Below are 19,650 nucleotides of genomic sequence, written 5' to 3' on the forward strand. Positions count from 1 at the left end.
TACAATATGTTTTTGTTTCTGTGTATCTTCTTCCCCTCAGCAGTATGTTGATATTCATACATAATTTGCATGAAGCTGTGGTTAATATTTATTGGTGTATAGTATTCCATAAGGTGATTTTTTTTGCCACAATTTATTTATTGATTCTACCGCGGACAGACTTTGGTTTAGCTGCTAAAAATAATTCTTCTATCACTATCCTAGCATTTTTATATATGTATTTTTTTGCACATACACACATATGCATGTATACATACTGATTTTATATATATGTTTTTGTATATACATATACACACAAAGTTTTTTCGAGTTGACATAGTTGTAGAATTTATTGGGAATGCTAAATAGTTTTCCAAGTTATTGTACTAATTTAATTCATATCAGCATTGTATGAGGGTTCTAGTTGCCCAGCTTCCTATCCAAAATTTGGCATTGTTTGTCTTTGTAAATCTTAACTAATTTTATAGGTGTAAAGTGGTATCTCATTATGGTTTTAATTTGCATTTTCCTGGTAACTAATGAAGTTGAGTGTCTTTTCATATTTATTAACCAGTTGGATGTCCTGTTTTATGATGTACCTTCAAGTCTCTTCTATTTTTTTTCTGTTAGACTTTCTTCTTTTACTGATCTCTAGCTCTGTCTGTGGTCAAGACATAAGAACTTTATTAGTACATTCTGGAACTATATTTTTTCCTATTCTGTAGCTATCCTTTTCACTCTCAGGATGATATTTATTGATTAATAGTTGTTCTTCACTTTAGTATAATTTAGTATAATTTAATTTTTTAGTCTTTACCTTTACAGTTAATGTTTTCTGTGTCCTGTTAAAAAGTCTTTCCCTACCCAAGGTAATGAAGCTACTTTTGTTCATTATTTTCTAGAAGTTTTATTATTTTTTTCTCTTATAGTTAGATCTATAATTTGCCTGGATTTTATTTTTATGCATTGTGGAAGGTAGGGGCCAGTTTTCATTATCTCTTTATGTGGATATCAAATTGACCTTGTACCATTTATTGGTAAGTTTGTCCTTTTCTCCCCAATGTACAGTGTCATTTCATCACAAATAAGCATCTACACATGTATTGATTATTTCTGGATCCTTTGTTCCATTTTGTTAGTCTGTTTATCTAGACGTGTGCTAGAACAATACCAGATAAATTTTTGTAGCTTTTTGATAAATTTTGATTCCCAGTAAAGTACTCAACTTTGTTTTTTTTCCTCAAGATTGTCTTAGCTATTCATGACTCTTGATATTTGTATTTTAGAATTAGCTTGTCAATTTTTACCTAAAAAGTAGACTGTTGAGATATTAATTAGAACTGTATTGACCTTAGGGGTGCCTGGCTGTCTCAGTCAGTAGAACATGTGGCTCTGGATCTTGAGGTTGTGAGTTTGAGCCCCAAGTTGAGCATAGATATTATTTCAAAAAAGAGAATTACATTGATTTTATAGGTCAGTTTTGGGAGAATTTAGTATTTACCAAATTGAGTATTTTAATCTATATACATTGTATGTCCATCTATTTATTTAGGTCTTTCTTGATTCTTCTATATATGTGCTTCCAATATTTTATTTAAGAAATTTAAACTATGGGGGCGCCTGGGTGGCTCAGTGGGTTAAAGCCTCTGCCTTCAGCTCAGGTCATGATCCCAGGGTTCTGGGATCAAGCCCCACATCAGGCTCTCTGCTCAGCGGGGAGCCTGCTTCCCCCTGTCTCTGCCTGCCTCTCTGCCCACTTGTGATCTGTCAAATAAATAAATTAAAAAAAAATTTAAACTATAGAGAAGTTGCAAGAATAGAACAATATACTCTTCCACCAGATGTCAACATTTTCCCCCATTTGTTTCACCTTTTTATTTCTCTGAAATATTTGAGAGCAAGCCACTGATACTGTAATTCTTCATATGCAAATAATAATGTACTCACCTTCAAAGAATAAGGGCATCCTGATAAATAACCACAATAAAACTACTAAATGGAGGGTATTTAATGTTGAGATGATACTGTTATCTAAATATAGGCCATATTTGCCAAGTTTTCTTTTTTGTAAGAAATTTTTCAAAAAGATTTACTTCTTTACTTTAGAGAGAGAGGGCGCGGGAGAGTGTATGAGGGGGGGGAGGGGCAGAAGGAGAGGGAGAAGGAGAAAACCAGACTCCCTGTTGAGCACAGAGACTGACCTGGGCTCAGTCTCAAGACCCTGAGATCATGACCTGAGCCAAAATCAAGAGCTGGATGTTTAATGGACTGAGCCACTTAGGTGCCCCAAGAAATTTTCTAATAATGTCCTTTATAGATTTTTGTCTTTGCTTTTGTTCCAAGAGGAAATCCAAGACCAAGTATTTTCATTGTTTTTTTTTTTTTTATCTTCTTTACTCTAGGAGAGATCCTCAACTTTTCATTATCTTTCATGACACTGGTATTTTAAAAGAGTATTAGTTACTTATTTTTGTAGAATCTCAATTTATGTTTGTTTGACTATTTAAATTCATGTTTAGGGTAATATTAAATATTTCTTGAAGAACTATTCCAAAAGTAATGTTGGGTCTGGTGAGAGGTTTGACCACGTTGTTAGACGTGGTATCTGACAGGTAACTTTGCTATTTTGTCAACATTCTGTTCTTAACAAATATTAGTAGATTCAGCATTCATTGATGATGATTGTCCATATGTTCTCTCCGTGGTTACAAACAGTGATTTTTAAATTCTGTCAACTTTTCCAGATTCGTTGGCATCCTGTCATAAAGAAGTTTCTCTTTCCCCTCCCTCTCTCCCTTCCCTTTGTTGTATCAATATATACTTTTGGATTCTTCGACTATTTTTCAATTTTTTAAGATTTTTTACTTTCATTTTTCATTTAGATTCTCAAAATTCCAGATTTGGCTAGTGGAAGCTGCATTTCACTTTCTTCTATGTCTTTTTTCATGTGTATCTTTGGTTTTTGAAGATTTCCTTTCATTCTTAAAAAAGAATTTCAGATTCACCTGTACTTTCCCATTCCTGTAGCCAGCTATTTATACAAGAAGCTTATTTTAGTGAAAATGGTAAACAGAAGTCAATATTTGAGTATTAGGTGTAACTCTTCATTACTGAGCTCTTATTGATTATAGGCATTTTTGGCAGACTACAGCAGCAAATGTTAATTTTTTTTTAACTGATGCCCCTACTTCCAAGGTAATGACATAAAATTCTCTTTCTTTTTCTATTCCATATTTGTGTTTTCTTTCCTTCATGATGAAAAATCTGGTTTCCCATAAAATTAGTAAATATATTCATTTCCTTAATCCAACAATACACACCAAATCTCTCTATGTTTTCTAATTCTCTGTGTAGATGTTTTCATGCTTTTTTTTAATTAGATTTTTCCTCTGTGTGATTTTTCTCCTATTTTAAATAGTATTTTTGAAACATTTTATTTGCTGGGCATTTATTTCTATGTAGAAATTGATTCTAATGGCTTTTAAAATTTACATTGACTTTTTTGTTCAGTGACTTTGTCTTATTTAAATATTAATTCTAATAGTATATTTGTAGATACTTGTAGATTTTCTATGGACAATCCAGTCCTTATACCTTTATTTTTCTTCCCTTCTCAGTTGCCCCAGAAAAGAGTTTTAGCACCAACCTGAATAGATGTGGTCATAGCTGGCATTCTTATCTTATTTAGGCCTTCAGAGGGTCATGGGATCAAGCCCTACATCAGGCTGCCCGCTCAGTGAGGGGCCTGATTCCCCCCTCCCTCTGCCTGCTGCTCCCCCTGCTTGTGCTCTCTTTCTCACTTTCTCTCTCTCTCTCAAAATAAATAAATAAAATCTTTAAAAAAATAGGTGTGATTGTGGGCTATGAGGTTTTTGTTTTTGTTTTTTTTTTTTGTAGATATTCTTTATCAGATTAAGGAAATCGTCTGTTTTCAGAATTATCAGGTTAAGGAAATTTCACTTCTGTTTTGAGAGTTCTTTGCTCCCTTTTTTTTTTTTTTAACAAAAATAATGAGTGACTGTGGAATTACATCAAATGCATTTTATGTATCTTTTGGGATAAGAGTATGATTTTATCCTTTTTTCTGTTAATGGGTGAATTATAATGACAAGTATTATATCAACCTTGCCTTTCTGAAATAAACCCAAATTTGTTGTGATCTGTTAACCTTTTCTATGTATTTTTGGATTCAGTTGGCAAATACTTGCTTAGGATTTTTAAATCTATTTTTTTTAAGATTTTATTTATTTATTTGACAGAGAGAGATCACAAGTAGGCAGAGAAGCAGGCAGAGAGAGAGAGGGAGAGAGAGGAAAGCAGGCTCTCCACTCAGCAGAGAGCCCGATGCGGGACTCCATCCCAGGACCCCGGGATCATGATCTGAGCCGAAGGCAGCGGCTTAACCCACTGAGCCACCCAGGCGCCCCCCCCCCTTTTTTTTTTTAAAGATTTTATTTATTTATTTGACAGAGAGAGATCACAAGTAGGCAGAGAGGCAGGCAGAGAGAGAGAGAGAGAGAGAGAGTTAAATCTATTTTTGTGAGAAATATCTACTTGAACTTTCTTTTCTTATAACATTCTTGTCAGGTTTTGAAATCAGTGTTATGCTGGCATAATAAAATGAGTTGAAAAGAGTTGTCTATTTTTCTGTTATCTTAAAGATTTTCTTTATTAAATACTCTAGTTTACCTTTTAGTAAAGAAGTTGATGGGAGGCTTTTTTGTGGAAAAGTTTTTAAACTTCTTTCATGGAAATGAACTATTCAGACTTCTTTATGTCTTTTTTGGGCATTTGTATATTTTATCTAAATTTTCATATTTTATGTCTTTTTTGGCCATTTGTATATTTTATCTAAATTTTCAAATTTTATCTAAAATTTCAGATTTTCAAATTTCTTTGCATAAAATTCCCTTAAGCTGTATTGCCTTATGCTGTCGTTACATTTTGTAGAATCTGTGATATATTACCTTTTCATTCCTGATGTTGGTTATTTGTGTCCTCTGTTTTTTTTCCTTGTCCTAAATCCTTGCCAATTTTAATAATCCTTCCAGAGCATCAGCACTTTTAGGTTTTTAAATCCTATTTATTATATGGTAACTTTTTATATCATGATGCTTGCCCCCATATTTATTATTTCCCTTTAAATTTGCCCCCATATATATTCATTTCTCTTTCAGTTCTTTGGGATTATTGGCTGTTCTTTTTCTAACACCTGGAGATGGACGCTTAGGTAGTTGATTTCAAGACTGCTTTTTCTTTTCTTTTCTTTTTTTTTTTTTTTAAAGATTTTATTTATTTGACAGAGAGAGAGAGATCACAAATAGGCAGAGAGGGTGACAGAGAGAGGAGGGAAGCAGGCTCCCCGCTGAGCGGAGAGCCCTGCTTTTTCTTTTCTAATATATGAATTTAGATCCCTAGATTTAAGCATATCTACATCTGAATCTTCAATCTGGATCTGTCACTTTCCATTGACATCCATTTAAGAAGATTTTTCTAATTAACCATTATGATTTTCTAAAGCCTATGTTGTTCAGCAGTACGGTGTATAATTTCCCAATATTTGGGGATTTTTCTATTCCTTCATTAGTTGTCAGATATTTTATGTGAAAAGTTGTAGAAATTCTTTGAGCCTCTAGGTGATGTTATCTTCCCTCTGCAAGGATGTATTCTTTGCTTCTGATGGGTTGCTAGACTAGAAGCAGATAATCTGGGTCCAGTTAGAGTCAAGGAAGCTTCAGTCATTTGATGGCTGGTTCATTTCAGATTCATCTCTGCCTCCGGGCTTAGTTCTACAGGGTTTATTATTAAAACACCTGGGGTGTCTAAAAGGCACCTTCTCTTGGGAAAGTCCAAATCTGAAACCGCTTGGCTTTTCAGGCCTTGAGCCATCCGTTTTGTACTTGGTACTAGCTTTAAGGGATAACGGGATACCAGATGCCAGGCTCATCTCTCTTACCTCCCTCCTATTCCATGTCATGGCCCATAAATTCCTGTTGTCTTGGTAACCATTTGATGTTCAAAAAGATTATTAAGAATATTGTATACAGCTTTTCCAGTTCTCTACTGGCTGAAACAGCTTTGGCATTGCTGTGAGCAGAATGTCCTATGGCATTCTACTTCAAGTCAAAAATCATATATTTAAGTTCCCTTGTGCTGCTTGCTGGCTGTTTGGATAATCAACTAAATTCCCTAAGTCTTAGTTTCCTCATTTGAAAATGGGCATAATAGCAGTACTTACCTTATGAGTTTACTTACTCTGAGGGTTCAAAAGTATGCCTAAGTAAAGCATTGGGAACTGTGCTTGACACAAAATATGTGATATGTAAATTTTTGCCATTATTATATTTCTTCTTATCACCCACAAGAAGCACGTAAGTTCTAAGCATATTGTTAGCCATCGATAAATATTGCTTGGCTTTAGTTTTATACATAAAACACTTAACATACACATAAATGCCCTTTGTAAGCTTGCTTCCTCCTCTCTCTCTGCCTGCCCCTCTGCCTACTTGTGATCTGTCTGTCAAATAAATAAAAAAAAAAAATCTAAAAAAAAAAAAAGAATATATGCTTCAGTTGCAAGATTGGGTGGGAAATTTGAAGGTGATAATATCAAGATGCTGGCAAGCTGTGGTCTCTAGGGAGCACGTTCAAAGGTAGGTTACCATAATTAGAAGTTCAGTTCATAGCCCTACAAATTTAGAATATTAATCCTGATGCTGATGTCATTAGAGTTGGGGATGATGACTCATACTAACCTAATTCAAAAGAGACTGATACATAACCCAAAAATTCCAGTGTATTAATTTACAGTGAGAAATCTTGTTATGCCTTCTAAAAATGCTTCTATTGCTATTACCAACACATTCTGTTTATAGACAGTTGTATTTATTTGGGAAGCCAAATTGTGACTAAAAAGCTTGGTGCACATGGATTATGGCCGGGAGAGAACTCTCCAGTTAGAACTCTTTGGTCTCCCGAAATATAGAATATGCTCAACATTTTGTAGCCCTTATGCTTTTGGTCAAAGAAGTAGACTACCTCTTTAGGTAGATAACTAAAGATAAACTAAAAGATAAAGATAAATAAAGATAACTGACTCTGTGTATTAATTTTATAATTTTACTCCTTAGTGCCTGTCTCTAAGCTCTTACCCTTGTATAATTGCAGATGTTTCTCTTTTGGAATTGGAGAAGGAGCCTCTACCAGCCTAATAAAAGGCATTGCCCGAGTGGCAGGTGGCACTTCAGAATTTATCACAGGCAAGGACAGGATGCAGTCCAAGGTGAGGGACAGGCCTTGTGTCATAGCAGGTGATTCAGAGGGCGTATGGAGCAGGGGCCAGGAGACATTGTCATAAGGGCAGAAGCAACAGTTTGTTACCAGGAATCACATTTTTATATCCATAGTGCCTTGGGCTATAATACATAGTGGGGCTACTTTGGGCTTTGTGTAAAAAGGGCCCACTGTAGTTTCTGGAGGAATGGCATCTGGGCTGACTGGTTGGAAGCTCAGAGACAAGATGCTGGAAGAGGTTAGAGCTTTGTGTTTAAGACCGGAAATAGATAAACAGAATTTTGACCATTGTGATTGAGATTCTAGATGTGCGCTTGAGGAACCCTTTTGGTTGGCCATATCCTATCCTCCATGCACATGAGACAAAGAAAACGAGAAGGAGCAATTGTTGTATGTCTGGTAGATGGGTAGAGGTGGTATACTGATACTCCATTTGATTTGTATACACAAGGGAAAGCATCTTCTAGCTCTGCTTATATTTGTAAGTTCCTCTTTCTCGGGTGGTGTTATCCTTTGCCTTATCTTTCATTACCACATCCTAGTAGAGTATTAAGGAATAGCCATAGCATATACTGTGTTGCTTAGAATCTGGTGCATAATAAATATTCAGCTAACAGTGGTTATTATTGCTAATATTCTTTTGTGCTTATTCTGTTCTCTTTCCTCCACTAGGCTCTTAGGGCCCTGAAATATGCTCTACAGCCTGCAGTAGAGGATGTTTCTGTGACCTGGAAATTGCCTGCTAAATTGTCTGCTAAAATGCTTTCACCAGAACAGACTGTCCTCTATAAGGGCCAGAGGTTAATCGTCTATGCCCTTTTGAGCGGGACCATGCCTGTGAGTTCCTATTCTTGTGTGTTCTTCTCATCAGAGTAGCTACTTCCCTAAACTATGCTCTGGACAATTTTCTTAAAACTGGTGAGTCTCATCAAGAGATCACGGTACTTGCCAGGTGGAGCCAGCCTACCTCCCTGCTTCATAATTTCAGGTTTCTGATTCTCTGAGCTGCCTGGTTCCTAGTCAGATGTTTTAATGCATTGTGTTGGGGAGTGGCCTCAGTGTGACCTTCTCTTGATGTCCTCTCCCTTCCATCATGTCTACTTGTCTCTACTTTGTAGCCAGCAGAGGCAACAGGAGAAGTCTACCTCAAGTATACATTCCAGGGCAAGAGTTTCGACAATAGGGTGACATTTTCTCTACAGCCCAAGCCTGATGACAAGTGAGAATTCAGTTTTGCTTTGCTACTTTCTTTCTCTCTCCCTCCCTGCTTTCCTCCCCCCTCCCTCCTTTCTCCTTTCTTTCTTTTTTTCATCTCTGCCATCATTGAGAAGGTTGGTTTCTTTCTTTTAATTTGGGGGGCTCAGTTGTGTCCCTGCAATCATAATCACTTCACCTTTCTAACCCATTCAAGTCTTATTTCTTCCTTTATGTGCCTTTTTCCTCTCTCTGCCATTGCTAACTTCCGAGGGCCCTGAGTAACTGGCACATGAGTGCGCTTCCCTGAATCACGGGAGTGTTTCTCTTTCAGCTTCACCATTCATCGCCTTGCTGCCAAGTCCTTTCTCCACGCCAAGGACATGGGCTTCAGGGATACTCCAGCTAATGATAAAAAAGATGTGCTGAAAATCAGCATTGATTGTGGAGTCATTAGCTCCCAGACAGCCTTCGTTGCCGTCAGTAAGAATTCCAACAAGCCAGTTCAGGGGCCTCTGGCTTATAGGGACATTCCAAGGCCAGTTCTTTTGGGTGCAGCTTCAGTGATGCCACAACGCTGTTCAGGTGGTGAGTTTTACCTCCTTGGAACACATATCAATTAAGGGGCCCTGGGTATCCACATCATTTGAAGTGAAAGCTTGGGATGTTGAATTTTTCCCCTGTCCCTCCAATCTAGGATTTCTTGCTGGTGCGGTGCCTTTCTAGGAAACTAGAAAATATGCCATAGGCAAGGATATTTTAAATAATCCCAGAGCAGGGAAAAAAAACAAGGACAGTTGAAACAGAAAGTGCACATAAACATCGAGTACTCAAACTGTCTAAATCTGAAGCTGATCTTATTGATAATTTGATGGTTAGTGATTATACAGATGGCTGATGGTAGTGATCTAGGAGTGTTAGGGAATGGGTGTCCCAGGTCAAAGCCAAGCATGCTTTGTATAGATGTATAGATGGGAGGGGCTTGAAGGTTAGCGTCAGGTGGAGAAATGCACTGGGCAGGATTCTGTGGCTGGAGGGAAAAGTGTGATGTGAGTTGTAGAGGCAGGCTTCAAGGTGAACCCAGAGTTTCGTTGAGAAAACTGTATGTATAATTGTATCATTTATTTAAACTAGAGTAACAAAAGTACAGGAGCAAGTTTAGAAGGTAGCATGTTGAATTATTTTTGAGCATTTTGAACTTGAGATCCCTATGGAATATGCACATGAAGATGTCCAGTAGAAAAACCAATAGATGGGTTTGGTGTTCAGAGGATAGCTCAGGGATAAAGATACACATCTGGCAACATTTAACATCTGAGTCATAAAATCAGGAGAATAGATGAGATTATTCATGGGGCAGGTGCAGAGTGAGATGGAAGGGGGATGAGACTGAAACACTGAAGAAAACCCAGCACCTAGGGGTGGGTAGCAGAAGGTTCCCCAAACCATAATAAAAAGGAATGAAGTAGGAAGCAAAGAAATGAGTGCATATTCAAAATAAAGGAAACGATGATATAACAAAGGAAGTTATCAGAGTATCAGCTACTGCAGAGAAGTCAAAGTAAAAACTTGAAAGGAGATGCTGGGTGTGTTATTCAAGAAGTTCTTGCTAATGTGAACAAGAGCAATTTCATTGGCTTAGATCAGGGAAGAATCCATATTACAGAATGTCCAAGAGAAAGAGAGGTGGGAAATGAATGTATAGACACTTTTGGTAAACATTGAGCTGAAAAGGGGAATAGAAAGTGGTAAGTATAGAAACTATAGAGTTGGAGTGGATTTTTGGTATTTAATGTATCTCTTTAAAATTTCAGAATCAGAGAGATTTGAAGATGTTGTAACACCAGTAGGAGAGTGTCAGCAGAGAGGGCTGACATTTTGGAGAAAGAGGTAGTTAATTGAGGTAGGTGTTTGAGGAAGAGAAAAAAAGTGCCCAGAAAAGATGGTGGCTGAGGCAGACATGGATAGGAGGGCAGGTGTCCTACATTTTCAGGGCCCTTAGCCCATAGCAGAGAGCAGTAGGGTCTCAGTGTTTATGTCTGTATTGGTGTTTTTCAGCTCCTCCAAGGTCCGTGTGCCTTCGAGGTGTATCTCTGGCCACACGGACCAATCATTACAAGGGTATGTCAAATCAGCAGGGTATGTCAAATCAGCAGGATGGCTGCAAACCTTGTGGGCCCATGATTAACAAGGACCTGTGTGCTCTAGGTAAGCATCTTTCCAGGGACTTTTTCTCACCCATGTTTGTCTGTCACCTGTGTAGGACTAGACAAAGCCCACGCTTTTGGTCATAGACTAAAGAAGATGTGCATGTTTCTCAAAGAGCCCTCTCTTCAGATGGCTTGTTGTCCCACCCAGAGTACCATCTTGGAAACTCACTGTACAGGTGAGGTGGGCCTCAGTTCTCTTCTTGGAGCTGCGGTACTGAAGAGCTTATCTTCCACCTTCTACTTCCTTTGGCTTTCTATAGCTAGGAGGTAGTCTGTTTGAAAAGTGTCAGGCAGGGACGCCTGGGTGGCGCAGTTGGTTAAACGACTGCCTCCGGCTCAGGGCGTGATCCTGGAGTCCCGGGATCGAGTCCCACATCAGGCTCCCAGCTCCATGGGGAGTCTGCTTCGCTCTCTGACCTTCTCCTCGCTCATTCTCTCTCTCACTGTCTCTCTCTCTCAAATAAAATAAAATCTTTAAAAAAAAAAAAAAAAAAAAAGAAAAGTGTCAGGCAGAGGGTGAGATTTGTCCTGTCTGTGTTGGCCAGAGTCAGCCTTGGATTAGGCTACAGTATAGGACCCCACATCCTAGCCAGTGGAATCTGGGGTAAGCTCTGGTTAAACGCACCCGTGTTGTCATCTCAGCTCATCCAGTTAGTTGGCCTGCAGGCCGGGGCCCTCCCCCTGCAGACCTCTGCTGCTGCCCTGTCTTGGTCACCTGCCACATGGGTCAGCCTTTTACAATTTGGGTTTGAAAAGAGATCTTCCTGATGCTGGATAATGACTTTTGTTCTGTCACCAAAGGGTGTTCCTTGGTCATTACCTTGTGTTCTGAACAGCTGGGATTCTCGTGTACAGGACAGATTGAGTCAAAGGACATTTTATCACCAAGAAGTACCCTTTCTACTAAAATTGGCTTAAGGGCAACTTCTTTCTAGTCTTTAGTTTTTGTAGCCAGAGTTTGTGGTATACAGTTGTTTAATCACTTAAGCATCTTATTTGCCACGTACCCTCTACTTATTCATTCTCTTTAGGTTGCTAGTCAAAGAGAGAGTTTTGGGGGTGCCTGGGTGGTTCGGTTGGTTGACTCTCTGCCTTCAGCTCAGGTCATGATCCCAGTCTCCTGGGATCGGGTCCCACATCGGGCTCTCTGCTGAGTGGGGAGCCTGCTTCTCCCTCTGCCCCTCCCTCTTGCTCATGCAGTCTCTTACTCTCTCTCTTGCTCTCAAATAAAATCTTAAAAAAAAAGAGAGAGAGAGGGCTTCAAGGTCTCACATGGAGTCAGATCTCTGTCTTCTCAGTTACTGTGGTGTTTTAGGTAAACTAAGTCGCTCTCCAGAGCCTCAGCTCCCTCAGCTACACAACTACTCACCTCACAGGGCTGTCATGAGAAAATTCTTAATGTTAGTCACAGAGTAGCTTCTCTCTTTGTGATTGTTCCCTAGACCTTCCTCCCTTAGAATATTTCAGCTTTAACCATCGTCTCTTAGGAATCCTGTTACCAAAGTAGAGATAAAAATTATCCAGGAGTGTTAAGCTTCTGGTTTTTGTGAACTTAGAGCAACTGCTTCTTGTAGGGAGTCGACAAAGAGCCTTCAAGGTACTTCGAGTTCTTCCTTACGCATGGAGCATTATTGGCTCCAATTTCCAGAGAAGGCTGAGATTCCCATTGGTTACATACTGTTGGATTTTGAGCATTAGCCAAACTGAGATTCAGATGAAGACTGTTGAAATTCAGACCCTTAGATTTTTTCCTCCCATTAGAATAGAATTGTTTCTCTAGTTATGTTTTTTCTTGCCTGCTCATTTCTCACTTGCTCTAAGTACATCATCATATGTGATAGAGACACAGATGTGTAACACCTTCTATGTGGTCTCTAAGTAATTGTCAAATCAACAGGATTAGACACTAGACTACTCTTCGAGGTACATTGCTGATTGCCTTCTTTATATCTGCTTTCTTTTGAAATTTTTTAAAATTAAAATTCCAGCTGTATTGGTCTGGACTTTTTTTAATATGTGTCAAGTTTTCAGGCCCATTAAATAGGACTGGATAAAACTAAGCAGCATTATCATTTCCTTGTTGCTAAATTTTTAAGTGCCTCTCCCTTAGAGTTAGTCTGTCACTCAGGTGACCGACGATGTCACAGAGAAAACACAGGGAAAGGACTATAACAGGTAGGATCTGGTTCACACTGCACTCTTGCTATAGCCTGTCTCTGAAGTCAGATCCGTCTTTCTCAGGTATGCTAAGGGCTCAGTACCTCCATAATTTCTCATCCTCTTTTCTTCCCCAAAGTCTTTGGAGAAAATCATCTTGTGCAGCTGATCTCCCTCCAGAATGCAGATGGTTCCTGGTGCCTGGATGAAAATCTGGCTGGGATCCTAGGTAAAAGTTTGGAAGACTTACAGGCTGCAGTCCCTGTCAAGGTAAGATTCAGAGAAGAAAAAGGAGGGTGCATGTTTTTGAGGGGTTGGGGTCAGTAAGATTTGGGGTGAATCATGGCTCATCTGAGAAAGGAGGATAGAGGAGGACATAAGCTAAGTTAATTTCTAATAAACAGAGGTTGGAGGTTTTTCTTGGTATGTTAGACCAGAAAGAACAAGGAACTAATAACCTGGTTGGTGGGAGTTGGTGGATGACAAAGGGAAGGCAAGCATCCTCTTTCACTTTATATTCCCTGCCAATCATCTAGTATTTTTTGAGCCATTACTCTGTGCCAGAACTGTGGTAAGCACTTAACATCCACTTACTTTTTCATTACCATAATTAAATAAGGTAAATCCTACTCACGTTGCTGTTTATAGAGAACTATAACAATGGTTCTGAGTTTAGCCAGCCAGTCAGTGGCAGAGCTGGATTCAATACTAGAACTGTCTTCAAGACCCATGTCGCTTCTCTTCAAAGTAAAGGATTTGATCTGCAAATTAGCAAAATTTCACTGAAGTCAGGATAGGTGAGGATTAATAGGGATGACCTAGTTTATTTCAAATGTGTTTGAGTATGCTGACAAGGACAGACTACATTCCACAGTCTCAAGGTAACTGACCAAATCTTCTTATTGAGAAATTGTTAAATATGGACAGAATGCCAAAAGCTTGAAATACGGGTGTCATTCTGAATTTTTTTTAAATGTGAAAGGTGGTTAAATAAACCTCAGAAATCCTTTAATTGCCTCATCCACTAAGTATCTACTATTCCTGTGGCTCTTGAGCACTTGAAATATGGCTAATGCAAATGAGGATCCAAATTCTTTTTTTTTAATTTTTAAAATTTTTTAATAAACATATAATATATTATTAGCCCCAGGGGTACAGGTCTGTGAATTGCTAGGTTTGCACACTTCACAGCACTCACCATAGCACATACCCTTCTCAATGTCCATAACCTCACCACCCTCTCCCAACACCCCTCCCCCGGCCCCCTCAGTTTGTTTTGTGAGATTAAGGGTCTCTTATGGTTTGTCTCCCTCCCGATCCCATCGTGTTTCATTTATTCTTTTCCTACCTCCCAAACCCCCCACGTTGCATCTCCACTTCCTCATATCAGGGAGATCATATGATAGTTATCTTTCTCTGATTGACTTATTTTGCTAAGCATAGTACCCTCTAGTCCATCCACATTGTCGCAAATGGCAAGATTTCATTTCTTTTGATGGCTGCATAGTATTCCATTGTGTATATATACCACATCTTCTTGATCCATTCATCTGTTGATGGGCATCTAGGTTCTTTCATAGTTCGACTATTAGGACATTGCTGCTATAAACATTCAGGTGCACGTGCCCCTTCAGATCACCACGTTTGTAACTTTAGGGTAAATACCCAGTAGTACAATTGCTGGCTTATAGGTAGCTCTATTTTCAACTTTTTTTTTTTAAGATTTTATTTATTTATTTGACAGAGAGAGATCACAAGTAGGCAGAGAGAGAGAGGGGGAAGCAGGCTCCCCGCTGAGCAGAGAGCCCGATGCGGGGCTCGATCCCGGGACCCTGAGATCATGACCTGAGCCAAAGGCAGCGGCTTAATCCACTGAGCCACCCAGGTGCCCCCTATTTTCAACTTTTTGAAGAACCTCCATGCTATTTTCCAGAGTGTTGCAACAGCCCACCTACCAACAGTGTAGGAGGGTTCCCCTTTCGAGGAGCCAAATTCTTAATTGAATTAAAATGTGCTATGAATTGTGAAACACATGCTGATTTCACTTATGTGAAAACTTAATGTAAAAAAAAGAATGTAAATATTTTCAATCATTATTTTTATATTGATTACATGTTAAAATGATATTTTGAATGTATTAGATTAGGAACAACATGTTAGTAAAATAATGGTACCTGTTTATTTTTACTTTTCTACATGTGGCTACTAGGATATTTTAGATTATATATGTGTCTAGCATTATATATCTGTTGAAAAATACTGTTCTAGAACAAATAATTAGAAGGATAATTTATCAAGTTGAAGAAGATACAAGAATCATGACATTCTAATTGGTTTCATTGGGAAACCAATGACAGGTCAAACTAACATTTCTTTCTTTTTTTTCAATTAATTTATTTTTTAACATTTCCTTCTTTGATAATGGCAACTGGGCCAGTAAATCTAGAGAGTCAGGAACACCAGTGTACCTGAATTTCAGTAAGGAGTTGAATTTTCTTAAATGATGAGTGTATGGACTGAGAACAAACTCGTTGAAAATTCATTGCGCTGAGTAATGAATTTATTCAAACTTCACACAGATTTTTAGAGCCACCGGACTCTGAATTCTCTGGAAGTTTATATTTTCAGTGAAGATTCAGATCCCATTCTTTCCCATTTGTAGATTTGCCAAAACTGGGAAATCAAGTATTGAGAAAATCGAGATCCCAAAAGGCCTTGAACAATGAAAGACTTACAATATTTTGTGGGGGAAAAAAATAAAACCCAAACAACACAACTTACTGGGAATCAAAATACTGCTTTTGGTACTAAATCCTCTCTATATAAGTAGAGATTAGAAGCAAAATGGCTTAAGAACCGTTGCACATGGGGATTTGAGGTGACTACAAACTTCAGAGGACCAGGCCATGTGATTACAGGATCAGTGGAAGACAGCAGGCTTGTCAGAAGAGCTGTGCTTGTTGCATATTTTGGGGTAATAGAAATTCATGAGTACACTCACCTCCAGATATGACTATTTAAGGAGATATATGTTAAAAACCACGGTCATGCTTGTTTCTAGACTAGAGTAAGCATGAGGATTCTTACTGCTTTGACATGAGCAGTCCTCTTAAGAAAAAAAAAAAAAAAAAAAAATTAAAGGAATTAAGAATTTTTTAAAAAAGATTTATTTATTTACTTATTTATTAAAGACAGAGGGAATGTGTGTGCTTGCGCACCCTAGCTCGAGCTGGGGGGGGTTGGGGCAGAGGGAGAGGGAAACGTAGACTTCCTGCTGAGATGGGAGCCTGATGAGAGACTCGATCCCAGGACCCTGGGATCATCACCAGTGCCAGAGGCAGATGCTTAATTGACTGAGCCACCCAGGTGCCCCAGGAATTGAGAATTTTGATTGAAACAGGCTCCTCGGGGCACCTAGGTGGCTCAGTGGGTTAAAGTCACTGCCTTTGGTTCGGGTTATGATCCTAGGATCCTGGGATCGAGCCCCGCATCGGGCTCTCTGCTCAGTGGGGAGCCTGCTTCCTCCTCTCTCTGCCTGCCTTTCTGCCTACTTGTGATCTCTGTCTATCAAATAAATAAATAAAATCTTAAAAAAAAAAAGAAAAGAAACAGGACTCCTCAGAGAAGACTTGATAGCTGTTTCCAAGGTTTAAGGGTCATGATATAAAAGAACAATTTCTCTTGATCTTTTGACACTAAAACCTGAAACTGGGACCATGGGTGAAAACTCACAGGAGACTGTTTTCCATTCTGTCGCCGAGGTTCTCTCTTGAGTGACATGAGCAGAATGACTTGAATCAGCATATTGGGCCTCAAGTTCCAGCTGTGTCATTTGCAAGAAAGCTAACTTTCGGCAAATCACTTCACTTTTGCGTGAACCAGTTTTCTCTCTTAAGAATGTCATTATTGATAATTCCTCTTTTTTTTTTTTTTTGGTTTAGCAAAGATTCGAATAAAAATACATCATAAAATATAAAGCAGTTGGGCACGTGGTTCTTGCCTTATAACTTAGTAGTCCTTGTTGGGGATGTCGTAGGAGTTTTAAGCACCGTCCTGATGGTTACACTGGATTTAAAATTTAAGACTTTGTCTTTGTCTGTTGTACAGGATGCCAGTTCCTTAAGCTGGGCCACAGTCCTGGCAGTGGTCTGGCTGCATTCCAATGCTATGCAAATGAAGGGTGAGTGGGAACTTCTGGAAAAGAAGGCCAGAGACTGGATTCACATCCATGCAGGTAGGAGTGCAGTCCTAAGACTACATCTCCTTCCTTCCTTAGGGAGCTAGTCCCCTTCCCTTGCACAGAGCCTCTGGGCCTGCTAGAAGGTGACTGGGGAGGAGTTCTCATAGTCCCCTCCCCTGACCTTTTCTGGTCTCCCGGATAGTCCTCTCCTTGGCAGGATAGGGGTGCCATCTTACATTGGGGGGGGCGGGGAGGTGAGTGTGGAAAGGGACGTGGATGGGTAGTGTGGATTGGGAGAAGGACATGCACGAGGTGGCATTTGTTCTCCTCACTGTCTCAGTACTATACTGAGTAGAGGACTGGACAGGAGCTCTCAGTCCTTGGGGGTTTATTATATCACTGCTGTTGAGTATTTCTGGGACCTGAGAAGATGAAAGGGAATCTGGGCGGTAGGAGGAGCGAAGTCAGGGGTGTGGAAGAAAGACAAGAGCAGGAGTCAGGGAGATGAACAAAAAGGCATAGGGGAGACTGGGAGAAGAGTGTTTACTCTCTCTGTGGTTCCTCAGCCCTACTTCTTGTTTTCTCCTCCTAACAGCCTCCATCATGCAAGAGCTTGTGAAAGCTGCTATTGCTTTGATCAAGTCATCCGTGGACCCCGCCATCTTTGGCATCTGAGGAGACTGTCCAGAAATACAAGTGCCTCTCTCATGCTACTGCCCTTTCCTTCATGCTCTCCTGCAGTGGTGTATTTTTGTATTTTACCCCATCCTATCAGTTTCTGGCCATAAAAGTGAGGGATGCCCACCCCACCTTTCCTCTCCAGGTTCCCTTTGGGTAGGGTGATCTTCTTTCCCTGGCATGTACTGTCAGCCCAGTGTCAGTGGTCCTAGAACCTGTTCCCTTTCTTGGAGGAATTTAAAGGATTCATCGGCAGTAACATTCCTCCCGGGTTTCCCAGAGTGACCACATGAAAACAGGTGGGGTGGATGCCACACTGAAGGGTACGGCCCTGATATTAGGGCTGCAGAATAAGGGAATGCTGTGCATTACAATCATCTGTGCCTTTTGATCTTACATACTTATCAGGACTAGACAGGAGAGCTATCCAGTTTTCTACTGGGGGAGGTTGAAAGCCAACATCGGGATCAATACAGCTTCGAGATCGAGATCACAAAGCAAGAGAGACTCTGGGGATCCACTGTGAGAGATGGCACTGCTAATGGCCTTCTTGGTTGATTTTGCTTGGATTTTGCTAGCCAATACAGTGCCTTCCCTCTCACTGCCTAAGGGACTGGATTGAATAACACCTGTTGGAGACAGATGTTTCTCCTGAATTGTAAGGAGATGACAATGAGATCTGTAGTCCTGGCCTGAACCCATGAGGCCTCTATGTTAGGCTTTGATCTGTAATGAAGGGAAAAGTGGATTTAAAGACCTGATCCTGGTTCATTGAGCTCATGAGGAAGAAAGGAACTCCCCATGATTGTTTCTGACCTTTGTCCTATATACTCTATCCTAGTGGAAATGACCTGTTTGATGCGCTGTCACCCAAAATACTATTGTATCAATATTAAAATGATTATATCTACACTTCATTTTCTTGTATCTGATCTTTTGTACATTTAGAACCTGCATTGGTTTTATTATCCCTTATTTTCCCTCCCAATTTTGCTGACCCCTACACCATTCATACCATGTCCTGTTAATGCATCTTCTGTTGTAGGCTGATTTTTTGTCCTACATGAGGCAAGTAAAGGACACTGGCCAGAAAACCACTGTTAGAATCCTGACAACACACTTAAATAGTTATGTAATAATGGATACATGATTTAACCCCCTGGGAGCTTAGTGTCCTTATCTATAAAAGTGGGACTTCACTAGAACTCCATTATCACTTTCATCTAGAATACTCAGGAATTCTGAGTAGAACCTGATTATCTCTTCACTCAGGTGGAGAATGGCCTAGACTTGAGTTCTATTGAGCTGGTCAGTGAACATTAGGGAGGTTGGCCTGACTTGCATAGTGGAAAATGACTTCCCAGGACTTTCTTCTGAGTCTATGGCTGAGAGTGACTGGGGGAATAGGGCTGTGGCATCACCTGGAAGCTTCCTAGAAATGCAGAGTCTTAGGCAACCCCAAGAACTACTATAGCAAAGTCTGCCTTTTAACAAGGTCTCTGGGTAATTCATGCACACATTAAAGTTTGAGGGCTTAGTCTTTAGGCTTGTATCCATGGCTGCCCTCTGGATAGGTCCTATACGTGCTATGACAAAAAAACAGCTTCCTAAAGACCATGCAACTTTTAGAGCTATCTTGGACTCACAAAGGCCCTTTACATTGATCATACAGATTTTTTTAAAAGACTTTATCTATTTATTTGACAGAGAAATAGAGCCAGAGAGCACAAGGGGAGGGGATGGCAGAAGGGAGAGGGAGAAGCAGGCTCCACACTGATCAGGGAACCCGACTCAGGTCCTGATCCTAGGGGCCTCGGATCATGACCTGAATGGAAGGCAGATACCCAACCATCTGAGTCACCCAGGCACCCTATACGGATCATTTTTTATTACATTTATTGTTCCTTCCCTTTTTTGTACCCTTCAGCTTACAGACTAGCCTAGGTCCTGGGGCTTCTA

The 19,650-nt window shown here is 39.7% G+C and overlaps 1 protein-coding gene across 10 annotated transcripts in view; it reads left to right on the forward strand.

Moving 5' to 3' along the window:
- The window catches only part of VWA5A (von Willebrand factor A domain containing 5A), a 37,687-nt gene extending 19,079 nt beyond the window's left edge, over window positions 1–18,608 (forward strand). For 8 of the 10 annotated variants that reach the window (XM_044258100.1, XM_044258097.1, XM_044258102.1 and 5 more), the window contains 9 exons: window positions 7,147–7,261; window positions 7,945–8,109; window positions 8,391–8,491; window positions 8,801–9,054; window positions 10,525–10,587; window positions 10,730–10,852; window positions 12,973–13,103; window positions 16,941–17,067; window positions 17,609–18,608. In XM_044258100.1, coding sequence (XP_044114035.1) covers window positions 7,147–7,261; window positions 7,945–8,109; window positions 8,391–8,491; window positions 8,801–9,054; window positions 10,525–10,587; window positions 10,730–10,852; window positions 12,973–13,103; window positions 16,941–17,067; window positions 17,609–17,688 — 1,159 coding nt within the window. In that variant the 3' untranslated portion in view covers window positions 17,689–18,608. Of the gene's footprint in view, window positions 1–7,146; window positions 7,262–7,944; window positions 8,110–8,390; window positions 8,492–8,800; window positions 9,055–10,524; window positions 10,675–10,729; window positions 10,853–12,972; window positions 13,104–16,940; window positions 17,068–17,608 lie in introns of all 10 variants that reach the window. The other 2 variants (XM_044258106.1, XM_044258107.1) reach the window with 2 other exon arrangements.
- Window positions 18,609–19,650: the final 1,042 nt, after the last annotated feature.

The sequence above is a fragment of the Neovison vison genome, chromosome 7 (genome assembly GCF_020171115.1).
Source record: "Neovison vison isolate M4711 chromosome 7, ASM_NN_V1, whole genome shotgun sequence".
Lineage (NCBI taxonomy): Eukaryota > Metazoa > Chordata > Mammalia > Carnivora > Mustelidae > Neogale > Neogale vison.